Genomic DNA, 14,134 nt, shown 5'->3' on the forward strand with positions numbered 1-14,134 from the left:
AATTCAGCATTTGCGTCTCAGTATCCATTTTTCTTGACCCCTAGCGATGTGTGAGAGAGCTGGCTCCTGTCTCCCTGGACCCTGGTGGGCAGTCTTCCGGGCTCCACCTGCTCCTGGCCCCCTTCCTGCCCCTTCTGCGGAGCACTCCAGGACACAGCCCTGGCGCTGGCTCCAGGCTCTGTCTACAGCCATTCCTAGGGGGCTCATGGGTCTCACAGACACTCATGCTCCTCCACTTGTCCCCTGAGCTGCTGCGGCATTGCACTAGATCAAGTCCAAAGACCAGGTGGAAACATCCAGTGTCAATAACTCACTATAAATAATTAAAGATGAGTGGCTTATAAAGAGGCACTCAGCTGAGAAACATTTCAAGAGAAGTCTGAAAGGAACAACATCTAGGATCGTATTTGACACGACAGCTCCTGGGTCCATATGAAGAAATGCCAGAGCTTCCGTACAGAGCATAAGACTGGAAGAAACAGTCACAGAGACTCCCCGGAAAAGACCTCCCTGGGTCCTCATCTCCCTGTACCCCAGGCCCCCCAGATCTGGTGTTATCACACGACCTGGAAGCCCGACGTCCCTGCTGGACATTCTGCCCTAGTGGGAGACATCCTCTCTCTAGCCCTTGTGGTAGTAATCCCCATGTCCCAGCGACCAGTTAGCCAGACAGATCCCCCGCCCAGGTGACAGACCCCAGGAGGGTCTAATTCTCCGTACACTTGTCTGTGCCTGCTGTGTGGCTGCTAATGATTGAGAAACGCATGCGCACAGATGGAAAGGGGGCAGTGTCTCAGCTGTGGGAGAGGGTAGGGGGTCACCGTCATCTAGGGGTATGAAAAGCCTCAGAGGAAAACTTTCCCAAGGATCAAACCTATCAGAAGCCAGAGTGTGGGTCAAAAGGCTGAGAGAGTGTGTCACTAGACTGTGCTGACCTGCTCTAAAGCTCTGTTCTCCACTTCTTGCCAGAACCAGAACTCAATGTGTGGGTGCAGACAGCAGCTGCATCTTCAGACACAGGGGGATGTCATGCTAGGGACCGCATGGGGAGCCCCAACTGAAGCAGAGCTTGAGAGTTCTTAGGACCTGACGGACATGAGTTATTTTAAATATGAATGGACGGGGGAACGGTTTTCATTATTAAGATAATAGGTAAAGAATGACAGTGTAGTAGAAATACACTAAATGAAATATTAATTGATGTAACTATGTTAAAATAAGACCTAAATGCCCTACATTGACACCCACGTAATACAACAATCCTTCTCTGCTCCAGTGATGGCTTCAGGACTACAGCTTTTCTTGCATCTCTGATTTCATGGTATAAGACAGTTTCAGCACACTGAGCATTAAGTGAATTTCTGTAGACTGAATGAGTTTCCTGAATGCAATCCACTACAGCACAAGACCCAAGAACCACGCCACATTGCTGCTCTCCTACGGGCATTTAACCCCAGAAGGACTCAGGAGGGTCTGTTTAGACTTGAACACCCCACCACCACCTGCTGCTTCCACTGTCTTCTCCCCTACACCCCATCCATGGGCACTGGCACTTCGAGAATTTTCTATCTTGTTGTGTCAGTGATTAACTAGCATTTTTCCTCCCTTCTCTTTGAAAACTAGTTTTCCTGGGATATACTCAAAGCTGGAAATTCTTTATGTCATTAAAGCAAAATATGGGTGATTGATTTTATAAAATAAAAATACAGCCGCTTCAGAGGAGAACATGTGACAGAAGCAGAGGCTGGCCAAGTGGCAAGGACATGGACCTTTATCTCCTGGGAAGGCAAAGACGTCCGAATAGGGACACAGACCAGTGGATTTGGAGCTACAGCCGGCAGAGGGAGGATTCAGGGTTTCAGTGTATCAGGTAAAATGTTTTCTTTCTTGTAATTGATACAATTTAGCACATTAATTCCCTTGTATGATTCCATCAGAAGGAAGTGATACCAAACAGATGCAGATTTTTGGATCAGTTTCCATATTTATCTTATCTTATGGAATATAAATCACTAGTGGTGGTTTCATAAAGAAAAAACATAGTCTATAAAATTATGTAGACATTATCCACATTAGTATCCCTCTGCTAAATTAATATAAATGAAAATAATTATAAATGAAATAATTACAAAATAATTATAAATGAAAATAAAATTTTTTGAAAATTATTGTAAAAGATCAAAATTATTTCACTTTGCTTCAAATGTGATATTGTGATACATTACCTTAATTTAAAAGCTTGTTAAAATTCTCTGATGCTGAAGTAATTTTATTGCTAAGGGATATTAAGTGCTTTAAAATTTGGTGTGAAATATTTACCATAAATGTATGAAAAATAAATAATTTCTCCCTTGGAATGAAACCACTGGAAATTATCCTCTTTAATGATGTGAGCTAAACAACTGCAACACCTCAAGTTTTCTGAGATCAAACAACATACGGAGGCCTTTAAGAAAATCCATGTCTGCCCTCTGCCTTGGCACTGGCTGCAGCCGGGCTGTGCCATGTGCTGGGCACAAGGTGCCTTAGCACCCAGGCTGATCAGGGAGCAAGCGCTGGGCCTGGAGTAGGCGACGTGCATTGCTGTCTGGGTGGCCAAGGGCCCACCTGATGAAGGGTGCCTTGGCAGAGCTTCATACTCTGCTCAGAGTGATTCACAAGACCACCAGCCGCTGCCTTGAACTTGTGACGTTTTTAGCCGCAGTGCCAGGTGGCCGTTCATTTTGGTGGCACAGGGTTACTTTTACAAGACACCTGAATGTTTTATTGTATTCTGAAGAAAAGGAAAACCTTCACAGAATCGGGTACAATCCCTCGGGGAACATCCCAGCCTGCTGCAGAGAATGGAGCCTGCAGGCGGCTGACTTGCAGCTTCTGGTACCCATTACAGTGGCACCTGCTGGACTTCGGCCTGTGTCTGTGTGTGTAGCAGGGGAGAGGGAAGCTCACTCTCTGGGAACATGAGCAGTTCAAGGCAGGAGGTTCTTCAAAATCCTTCAACATGTAACGTGCACATCGACGTGTTTTACCAACAGGTTAGCAAGTTGGTCAAAGCACTCAAAGTTAAAATAAAGAACTTCCATGTGGGACATGAACTTCATAGCTGCCAGCAAATGTCACTAAGGGTTAAGGACACGGGCCAGCATTCCAAGCCAGCTACCTGCTGGAAAGCTGGACAAAGGCATTTCACCAACCAAATGGTGACCAAAGTGGTGGCCAGAACTCACTAGTGCGTGGTTCACTTTCTCTACTGTCTGTGTGGCAATGAGTACACGTGGGTACAGGCCAACAATCAGGAGGAACTTGCCAGCACCTTAGTCTATGTGTTTAGAAGCACAAATCGGTAGCAGTAACTGAGCAAGTCCCTGACTTCAAAGTAAAACCACCATTATTTTTGCTTCTCAGCTCTTCCCGTGGGCCTTGTGCTTGGGCTGCACTGGACGGCCAGGTGCTCCTCAGAGCAGACTCGAATGTGGGTGAACGTGTAAGTATTCATGAGTGATAACCATTACCAAGGAGCTCCTCAATTAGCATGCACCCTTGTCTAATTAAAATGCCTGCCTTGTACATTATGCACATCGCTAACAGGTTTAATAATAAAAAGCACGCGCCCCTTGAAAACTCTCTTTGGTAGCAGAAGTTCCCTGAGTATCCAGATGGCCCGTCACTTGTATCAATGACAAACTTAATTCCTTGAGTAAATTTTCACCAACTGTTCTCCCTTTATTTTTATTACTCAGTGAAATATATCCGAAGCAAAAATATAATAGAGCATGACATATACATCGCAGAATTAAAGTGGAAGATTAATTAAAGCTGACTCCGGCTGAAGGCAGAGCCGCAGGCGTTAGACAGGGATCTGCAGTCCTAGCTGCACTCTGGGATTAACTGGGGAACTTGTGTAAAAAGGCTGATGTCTGGGCCTGACCCCTAATCCATTAAATTGGAGGAGGGCCCAGGCATTGATATATTTTAAAAGCTTTTCAGGTGGCTTTAGCTATGCAGACATGATCGAACACACTGAGCTAAACGATGGGACAGAGAATACCACGGTCCATTAACCAGTTTGCTCATCAGTTAATCTTGATATGTGGAAATTATGTATGATATTAACGTGCATGTTGTGGGAGAGAGAGGAATGGCGTGAGATTTCAGGAATTCCACGTTGTCCAGCAGAGCTCTCACCATAGGAGCTGTCAGTAGCTATTGTCTAAAACACAGTGGACAGTCAGCAGCCTCCCGGGGAAACAGGGAGTCTAAGTTAATGGGCTCCGTGCAGGACTTCTCTGGACCTTTAGTGAGTCAAACCCTGTGAACCTCCAGCTCCTGTGAGGAATGCCCTGTCCCAGGAGCTGTCCTAATTAACCCGTCATCCTGAGCCCAAAGCACTGTCTATAAATGGCGGGCATCAGTGCATGGGGAAGGGCAGCGGCTCTCTTGTTGGCCACGGTTTTACATCTTTAAATTTCCTCTGTCGCAGAGCTCCTTCTCCTCTGCCCCCGTCTGACCTTACCTGAAGACAAGGCTGCAGGCGGCTGTGGGGTGGGGCTGCTCCCCCACCGTGGCCTCCCACAGGGGGACCCACAGGACAATGGGAGCCGAGCCCAGGCCCTGCCATGCCCTGCTTCCTGGGACCTGGCCCCCCGTGGGTGTGTTCATTGGTCACTTGACTTCTTCACCAGTCTACTCTCCTTCTCTTGGGAAATTTCCCTTTCTTCAATGAACCAAACCTCCTTTCCTTCTCTGGATTCCCTTTGATGGTTTTAAATCCTTGTATATATAATAGATTTCAGTAAACTTAAAGGGGAATTACTTCACATACACAAAAACATTTTTTATACAGATTAAGCAACTCTTTACATTTCTTCCAGTTATTCTGTTACTCAGAGCAACATAAATTCATAAAACAAATCCAACATTTTGATAGGTGTGATTCATGGCTCTCTTTTCCTTTTACATGAATAATCGCTACTTTTTGTGTTGGTCTGTTCAGGGTGCTATGACAAAATACCACACATCGGGTAATTTATAAACCTCAGAAATTGACTTCTCCTGAGAGGCTGGGAATTCCAAGATCAATCTCTGGCAGATTGGCATCTGAAGAGGGCTGCCTGCTGCTTCTCAGATGGTGCCCTCTGCATTTTCTGGAAGCAAGTAAAGGATCCCTGTGACCTCACGTGGTGGGAGGAAATAAGGGCAAGACTGTCCTCTCTGCCACCCCCAGCACTCTCGTGGGATGCCTGCTAATCCCAGTTACGAGGGCTGTGCCCTGACGGCTTAACCTAAGGCCACACCTCTTCATACTGGGGCACTGGGAATTCAGTTTCAACAGCAAATTTTGATGACACCATTATGGTGGTTTGAACGTGCTCCCCAAAGTTCCAGTGTTGCAGATTTGATTCCCAGTGTGGAGGTGTTGGGGTGTGGGGCCTCTAGGGGGTGCTTGGTTCACAGGGGGCTCCGTCCAGGAATAGACCCATGCCTCATTGCTGATGTGAACTCCTGGTCTCAGGAGAGGGTTTCCCTCTGCCTCCCTCACCCAAACAGAGCTCCTTCCCTCTGGGGGTATAGGGTCCAAGGTGCCATCTTGGAAATGGAGACAGGACCCTCACCAGACAGCAACCAGCCGGTGCCTGGACTGTGGGGATCTCAGCCTCAGAGCCATGTTCTTTATAAATTACCCAGCCTTGGGGATTCTGTTGCCACTAACAGGAGCTGAGCAAAACAACACCACCCTCAAACCACCACATTTAGGGTTTGATGGATCGGTTTTCAAAACAAGCCAGCCAAAAACAAACCATTCAGTTGAATTTATTACCAAACTCTGTATAATAAATAATGCTATGATCAAGATTGAAAAATAGAAATTAGAGGAAAAATATTTTAATTATCTTGGAGGGCACCTCACACATAAAATATACCTCTCCATTTAAATAGAGGTCATGCCCAAGAGTTGGAAATATGATTTTTGGTGAAAATGCTGTAATTTTAAAGCTTCAGTCACTAAATCATATCACTTGTCATTTTTCAAAGCAAAATAAATTTGTTTTTTGTTTTGTTTTTGGCAATAAACCATCAACTTAATCAATATGACTTTTTTTTTTTATAAAAAGAAATTAGATAGGCCTAAAACAACGATTAATATATACTCTCCCTGAAATGACTGTCCTTTCTCCAGTCATCCTCACAGCCAGAATGAAAGGTGCGGCTCAGAGCCACGCACTAGCCAGCAACGGCACAGCTCATAAAGCACTGGGCTGGGTGGCTCCCTGTGAGTCTTGGCAGATCCCCACTTGGCCCGTCCAGGCTTTGGGTTATCTGTCCACATCCTGGGAGCTGCTGCAAGAGTTAGGGGCCAGACAGGAAAAGAGCATGACTCAGAGGAGAAGCCCAAGAAACTGTGCCATTGTCCATCATTAGCAGAAAATGACATGAAAGCATTTTGCTGCTGTGTGCACTTGGTACCTGGGACAGTTACCAGGACAGTCACAGTGGTCACCCCGAGCTTGCCCTGAGTGAGTCATCCATAAGAGTTCAACCCCCTCTTCCAGGAAGGGATTCCATACGTTTGTCAAATGCACTAGTCCTTCTATTTTCAATCTTTCCCTTTTAACCATCCTGGCACTAGACAGGAAAGATGGGATACTTTCTTAATCTAACTTGTCTACGTTAAGTGGATTTTCTAGAAATCCCATTAGGAAAAGATGATTAAGGGAACATTAAATGTACTCAAAAATTATTGATTTTATATTTAATAGAATAAAAAATGTATGTCCTAAGAGAAATACATTTATATGCATGTATGTGTATATACTATATGTATACATATATGTATATGTATGTGCATGTATACATATACATACACACATATGTATATATACTGCTATGAGAAGATGACTTATAACCACATTATTTAGGAACACAGAATCCAAAATTATTCTCAGAGTCACATCAAAAACATCATCTGGATAATTACTACGTGTGTGTGTGTGTGTGTGTGTGTGTGTGTGTATGTGTATACACACATATATACATATATGTATGTATATATACATACGTATATATACACATACACACACATATATATACACACACATATATATACACGCACATATTTTCATGAAAAGGAAGCAGTTAAAGGTTAGAAAACATATTCTAATAATTAAAATTTAAATCATGCTTTCAAAGAACCTTTGGCACTGGACTTAACCCAAGATACCAGACCTGAGTTCAGATCCCAGTTCAATGTGAGTTCAATGTGAACATCTGCAAGTTACCTAAATTACCTGAAACTCATTTTCTTCAGCTCTAAATTTTATCTTATGGAGATTTTGAGAAAATATACATTTTATATGCTTAAAAACTCTTTATTTTTCCCCTCATTTTTTTAGTTCCTCAAAAGTGGCTATGAGAAGATGACTTATAACCACATTATTTAGGAACACAGAATCCAAAATTACTCCAGATATCATCTGGATATTTAATTACTATTTATTTTTCTATAGAAATCTGAGTGGCATTATATGAGGGTCCTCCCATGCAGTAAAAATAAATAAATTTCCTCTTCCAAATTTCTATTTGAATGTGTTATAAGCAGCTAGGAGAGATCCTGAATGGATTTTGGAAAATTCAAGGCCATGTGCAGAAAGTTCCTGGGGCAGGGCTGGACAATCGCACACAGCTGGTTTGGGAATTCATGTGAAACAATTTAGAATAACCAGGACAACATTTTACTGTTTATCAGTTAATAGGCAAACAGATCTACATCGATACTTAATCGCTATCAGAAGACACACTGTGATTAGAGCTGCGTGAATCATGCATGCTTGGACGCTCATGTAAGCCTTCCCCACGAGGCCCAGTAGAACAGAGCTTCCCCACTGGACCTGGCAGCGTGTGATTGCTCCAACCTGCAGAGGACTTCCTATTGGATGGCTTCTGATGTGAGGCTGTGCACAAGCACACAGCACCACGTGGCTTTCTTCCCTGGGGGTCCACTGTGGGGATCATCAACACACTGAGAGAAACCAGCTGCTGCAGAGGCCCATGCCCAGAGACTCACTGGAGAGGGCCAGGGGAAGGGGAACTGAGGCACAGCCAGCAGCGTCACCCTCGGGTTTGTGACTGAAGACACAGTGGGCAAACAAGTTGTCCTGCTATGGCCTCGGACCCTGTGGACCAGAGACGGCATTTCCCTCCACCCTGCTCAAATTCCTGACCCAGAGAATTAGTGTGCATCATACACTTTATTTGTGCCAGTAACTTCCCAGCAAATTCGTTACATAGCCATAAAAATTTGGAACTCTGGGAAATGAATAAGTCAGAAAAAGAGTGACCGGAGCAGAAGTGGGAGCACCTGATCTGTTAGAGAACAATACGTTAGTTCTGGTAACATCCGTCTGTTACCAACCATGCTGCAAAGGCTGTGTGACCTCAGTGCCCAACACAGGGCCTGGGACCTGCTACATACACAGCAAGCATCTGCTGAGGCTCTGATGCCAAGGAGCCAGGAGACAGACGTGACTGGGGACTGTTGGCCTCCTAGGGGGCAGAGAATGTAGCACTCCACTTCCCAGCAAGACTTCAACCAAGAGTAGTCAATTTATCTTTAAGTTGATTTATCTTTCTCTCACTCTAGGATGGTGATTTGACAAAGAAAAATTTTAGATTTTTAAGGCTGTGATTGGCAAATTATATACTATCATACCCCAAAGATTTATAAGTCAAAATATCTAGATTTTCCCCAGTTCTTTGAACACTCCCCAGTCGACCTCCCTCTTTAGAAAACCTCTCTAAGCAGAGAGAGGTTTCCAGCTCTGGGAATGCCCTCCAGGCAGGCTAGTGGACCCTGGCTTGAAGGCAGAGCCCCACCTTGGACAGGCTTGGACACCTTGACAGCTCACCTTGGGTAAGGGCATTCTCTACCCCAGTTATCTCAGTCCTTCCAGCAGGTCTCTGACAGTCACTTCCCTAGGTCTGTAACTTCAAGAGGTTTGCTGTGTGCATGTCCACAAATTTGTTCAGTGGGGGTTTTAGGGAAATATCTAAACATGGGCCCTATGTATCCCCTGCGTTGCTCTAAGGTACAGATCTGCAGCATGATGGCTCTGTCATGTTGAGGCCAGAGGACAAATTCCAGCACATATCAAAACAATGCTTGCATAGTCTCAGTGTTTCTCACTTATCTAAAGAGACCCCTTACAGGTAGCTTTAATGCATCCAGCAGCGAAGGTGGTGCTGTGATGAACCAACCCCAGGTCTCCTCAGTGAACTCCAACAACTGCCAGCAATTCCCAGCCCGGCCCATCCTCACCCTTCCACTTCCCTATGGCCCCAAAGGAGACGCGTCTGAGTCAGTCTGCAGACCTCACATCACAAAATCACAAATATTTTGTCCAATTCTATGAGATAAAAGAACCTAAACACATTTACAATACCTTTATCATACATAATATAATCAAAAGTAAATTTAAAATTATATCATATATCTAGATTGCACATTACCTTAATTCAATCCCTATGTTTTACACTTAGTTTCACAAACCAGGGCTAAAAATCTCACACGGGAACTCACTGCATGCCTCTAGGTAGGTTTTGATCTGTAGGTCCCCTCCCTTTATCTCCCCCTGTATTTTATATGTTCAAGGAATAAGGTAGTGTGTTCTGTACATTTTCCAGAGTGCATTTTTGTGGCTTATTTTATCACGTTCCTCTGGCTTTGGTTCTTGTTAATTAGTGGATATACATGAAGATTTATTACATTAGATTCCCCTTTCCATCCCCCTTCCTTTTCTTTCTTCCTTGGTATTAACCTTTCTTGGGAGGTGCCTTGAACCTACCGACCTTCTTTCTATAATGTTGGTGACCAGAGACCCATTGCCCAGATCCACCGCTCATCAGAAGGACTGACAGGAGCTTCTTCTGATTGCAAGCTCGTATTTGTGGTGGCACTGCCTCCTCTTATGTGTGAATTCTCTTCGAGGGACTAGCGTCATGGTCATTTTGAGTCTTTCTGACTATTAATGTAGAATGTCTTTGTATTTGTTAAGTCAATTTGGATTTTCAGGGACATTTAAAGTTCCCCTCACTTAGATTATTTATCTAATTATAATGATTCTACATGCTTTCTTCTTTTCTATTTCACCTGCTAATAATATTTCAATACGCTTTTGATTCTCCACATGGACTTTCAGCTTGCTTCTTTGCCAAGTTCTCTCACAGTCTGTAGCAATGGTCTCCTTCATTCTCTGGGGTTCGCTCTGTAAACCACAGTGTCTGTAAGTAGAATCACTCACTCCCTCTCCAATGCTTGTGTCTGCATGGCCTTCATTCTGCGGCACGCTGGGCAGTGTGATGTGCCGGCCTGGGCCTTGCCTTGTTTGTCCCCTGCCACCTTGGGCACTGGGATTCGCCCTCTGGTCCATGCTGGACTGTAGAGCCAGTCCTCCAGGGTGGAGGAATCTTCTGCAGCACTAGAGGTGACTCTCGTAATAAAGGAAGTGAGACCTTATGGAATCTGGTTACAGACAGTGAGGCCACAATAACCTTAACAAGTTAAGGGGCGGGTCTAACTGTAGGATTCTAGTGCACCTTTCTCCTGCCAACTGACATCAACTTAAAACTCTTTCTCATATTAGTACAAGTCATAATTCTGGAGAAACATGGATCATTAGAACCTTGTCATGGATGAGCCAGAGTCTCCCCCATAAGTCTGTGTGTTTCCTACCCCTGGTGAGATGGAACGAGGAGGGGGAGCCTCTAGGAGGACAGGTGGGCTACGGGGCTCTGCTCCTCTGGATGGGATCAGTGTCCCTACAGAGAGCTGCTCCTGTCCTTCCACAGTCTGAAGATTCAAAGGAGATGAAGACAGAGCCCTCATCCGACACAGAACTGACCTTGGGCTCCCCAGTCTCCAGAATTGGAGCAAGGAACTTGTTGTTCACAAATGATCAATCTGAGGTATGTTGTTAGAGAGGCACAAACCATGCAAGACCAAGAAAATTAGAGGAAAACACTCCCTGTTAAGAGTGTTTGCCAAGTTCTCTAACAGTCTGTAGCAGCCCCATGAGCAGCCATTTAATCTTGTAGAGGACACTGAGGTTGGAGATGCTGACATTCTGGGGCACACCCTGACATCTCCTCAAGGATGTCCCTCTTGTAAACTCCTGTCAATCTTCCTGTGGAGGAAAAGCTGCCAACACGCAGGCACCTGACTTGGGAGCAAGGAAAATCTCCAGCCAATCTACGATGAGGATCTCTTTCTTATGGGCTTTTTCTTTAAATTTCAACAGAAAACATATTTGTTAAACTTCAATTATATACAAAAATGCTGAATCAGACACAGTTCCAACGACCCAGGAGTTGACATTCTCATGAGCAGCTGACAGATCAGTCAATAAGCTCAAAACAGAGTAAAATAAATACTTAGAAGAGCTCCAAGGTCTTTCTATGTCTGATTCTGAACAAGCAATGATTTGCTAAGCATTTTGTAGAAAGTCGTGGTAGAATGAAGAATGAGGAAGCCCACCTTCCCTGAGCATCAGGGGAATCTAGAATGTACGGCTCAAGCCAATGGCCTTTATGAACACAGCTCACAAGAGAAATTAGGAACTGCTGAGCCAGCTTGAGACAAGACATGCATTCATCATTACGAAAATGATTTTACCTTCTAAATGACTCCTATTTGCTACTGTACACAATAGCAAAGCAAAACTGCTAAGATAATGACATTTTTAAACAAATATTTATTATTTGCAAATTACAGTCTAAGACTTGATCTTGACATTTATTCCCAATTGCCTAAAACTATCATTTAACAGGGATTCTTTCTTTACATTCAGAAAAAAAATGTTATTCTTAGGCTGTAAATACATCATTAAAACAGTTAGCAGACAGAAAGAATAATGGGCTCATGCAATTGCAGAATAATAAACGTATTTCATCAGAAGGCAACGTGAGTCTGGTGTACGTATGGTCTATCTGCACAGGCCTTGGAGGGTTGAGTCTGGTGCAGAGGAGTGGGGGCAGGCCAGGCCCCCAACACAGGACATCACACAACATCACCCCATCTGTGAGTCCTCCATGTCCCTTAGCAGGACGTGGACAAGCTAGTCAATCTCTACACACATGAAAACTTGTGCGTTTCCTAAGGCGGAGATGTGAGGAATTGACACCCATGCGGGACAACCTTGAGCTGAGAAGCAGCTCACAGGGGCCCATGTCCTGAGTGACCGTGTCATCTCCTGGTCACACCTGACTGCCTTCTTTCTAATCCTGGCCACTCTATTTCTTATAGTAAGTGATACCCAAGTAAATACATGAAGCTTTCCTTTTTCTCATGTATGCAAAAACATGAAAAGAGAAGAAACCCATGGTTTCATTTCAAACTGGACTTTTGTCAAATTTTGTCAAGAAGGAGGTTCATGCCCGACTCCTTAGATCAGGTGAGACAGCACGAGATGTCAGATGTACATGCAAGATGATTCACAGCTTTTGTAGAACTAAAATTGTTGGGATTTTTAACATTTATAGGCCTTCCCACTTTCAACAGCAATGGTAGCTGTGAACATTTCTTCAAAATGTGCCGTGTCTGGCGGAAGCATCAGAACCGCTATTGTGTGATGTTCATTCCCACAACTCTGTGCGTGTGTCATTACCCCCCCCCCCTGTTTCACAATGAGGAGACCAGTGTTTACTACAGGTTCTTCATCGTGGCCAAGACATCTCTGCTAATATAAGCCACAGAACTGGGTTTCAAATGTACTCAATTCAAATCCTTGTCCAATGTCACTGATCACCACATGTATACTTTAAGAAAATAGACCCAGATTTCAGGTGACAGAAAACTCAATAATAAAGCAAGAGCAAATTAAAAATTCTCTCCAAATGCTGGGCAATTATAATTCTTCCTTAACAACATGCAGCTTAGGTTTCTGTCTGTCCACCTGTAGCTTTTCACAGGTTGTTTTCCTTCTCCACTTTGCTAAGGCAGCATGTATTTCTATACTCTTCTTTAACGTTTAATTTTAGTTCTCCTTAATTTGATAAATCTATTCATGCAGCATTATTAAGATGCCTAAGAAATTCAATGCTTTTAAAATGCACTAGATTGTGGTTGGATTGAAAATCACCCATGTTTCTCTAACAAGTTTTTCTGAGTTTCCAAGAGTCCTGTGCATGAGTGCCGCATGGAGGAGAAGCTACCAAGAACAGCTGGGACAATGACACAGAGGATTTCCACCACGATGTCTGGCCCTCTCTGCTCTGATTTGAGACCCCCACCTTCTCTCTCTCCCTGACCTGGTTGAAACTGCATTTCAATAAGCAGAGCTCAGATCTGGGTCTCACACTGTCTTTGAAAACAAGGGACTCTTTTCGGTGCTGGGGTATGCCAGTTGTTTACTAGACCACATAAAATGAAATTGATAAAGAAATACCTGAAAAAGCAATTAAAGTTCAAAAGAAAAGAGTTCAAAAGAAAGCCTACTTACTTGTTCGAATTCATTCTTCTGAAATTCTTCAAAACCAAAGATGTCCAGGATTCCAATATCCAGGGTCTGCAAGCTGGAAGAAAAGGAGACACCAGAGTAGCCGGGCACCCTCAGCACTCCTCCACGCCCCGCGGCCCCGCTCCTACAGGGCAGCAGAGCCCTGACACAGCATGGAAGGCCGATGCGGGATAAGAACATGCAAATAGGTCCCTTAGAGTCTGGGGAGTCTGAGGTCACCAAAGGAAAGTGTCCCGCTAAGGCTCTGATGCCAACAGATGCCCTCATGGAAACACTCTCTTCCTAATTTTACAAGTAACGGGTCCTGGGTGGGTGAGTGTTTGCTTCTCTGAACCATCCTGTGTCCGTCTCTGGAGACCTGACTTGCTTTCCCTTGTCTAGAGGCTCTCACTTGCTTTCCTGGGTCTGTCCAGCCTCCGCAGCCCGACTACAGGAAGGCACATAACATCGGGCCCTGGGATAGATCAAACTCAGCCACCTGAAAACTAACGCCATCTTCAAAGAGGAAGTCGTACGAGAGTGAAGAAAGGGAAATTTTGAAGGGCAATTTAAAAAAAAAACAGTCTGTTGTTCAGTGTAAGCTGTTACTCCTGGGATTCGGACAGCCTGGATGACTGTTTTAGATG

At 44.3% G+C, this 14,134-nt stretch overlaps 1 protein-coding gene across 1 annotated transcript in view; it reads right to left on the bottom strand.

Moving 5' to 3' along the window:
* The window catches only part of Myo16 (myosin XVI), a 394,733-nt gene that overhangs the window by 146,625 nt on the left and 233,974 nt on the right, over window positions 1–14,134 (bottom strand). Inside the window, exon 20 of the mRNA XM_026399873.2 lies at window positions 13,491–13,563. Within this exon, the coding sequence (XP_026255658.2) occupies window positions 13,491–13,563 (73 nt within the window). The remainder of the gene's footprint in view (window positions 1–13,490; window positions 13,564–14,134) is intronic.

The sequence above is a fragment of the Urocitellus parryii genome, chromosome 2 (assembly GCF_045843805.1).
Source record: "Urocitellus parryii isolate mUroPar1 chromosome 2, mUroPar1.hap1, whole genome shotgun sequence".
Lineage (NCBI taxonomy): Eukaryota > Metazoa > Chordata > Mammalia > Rodentia > Sciuridae > Urocitellus > Urocitellus parryii.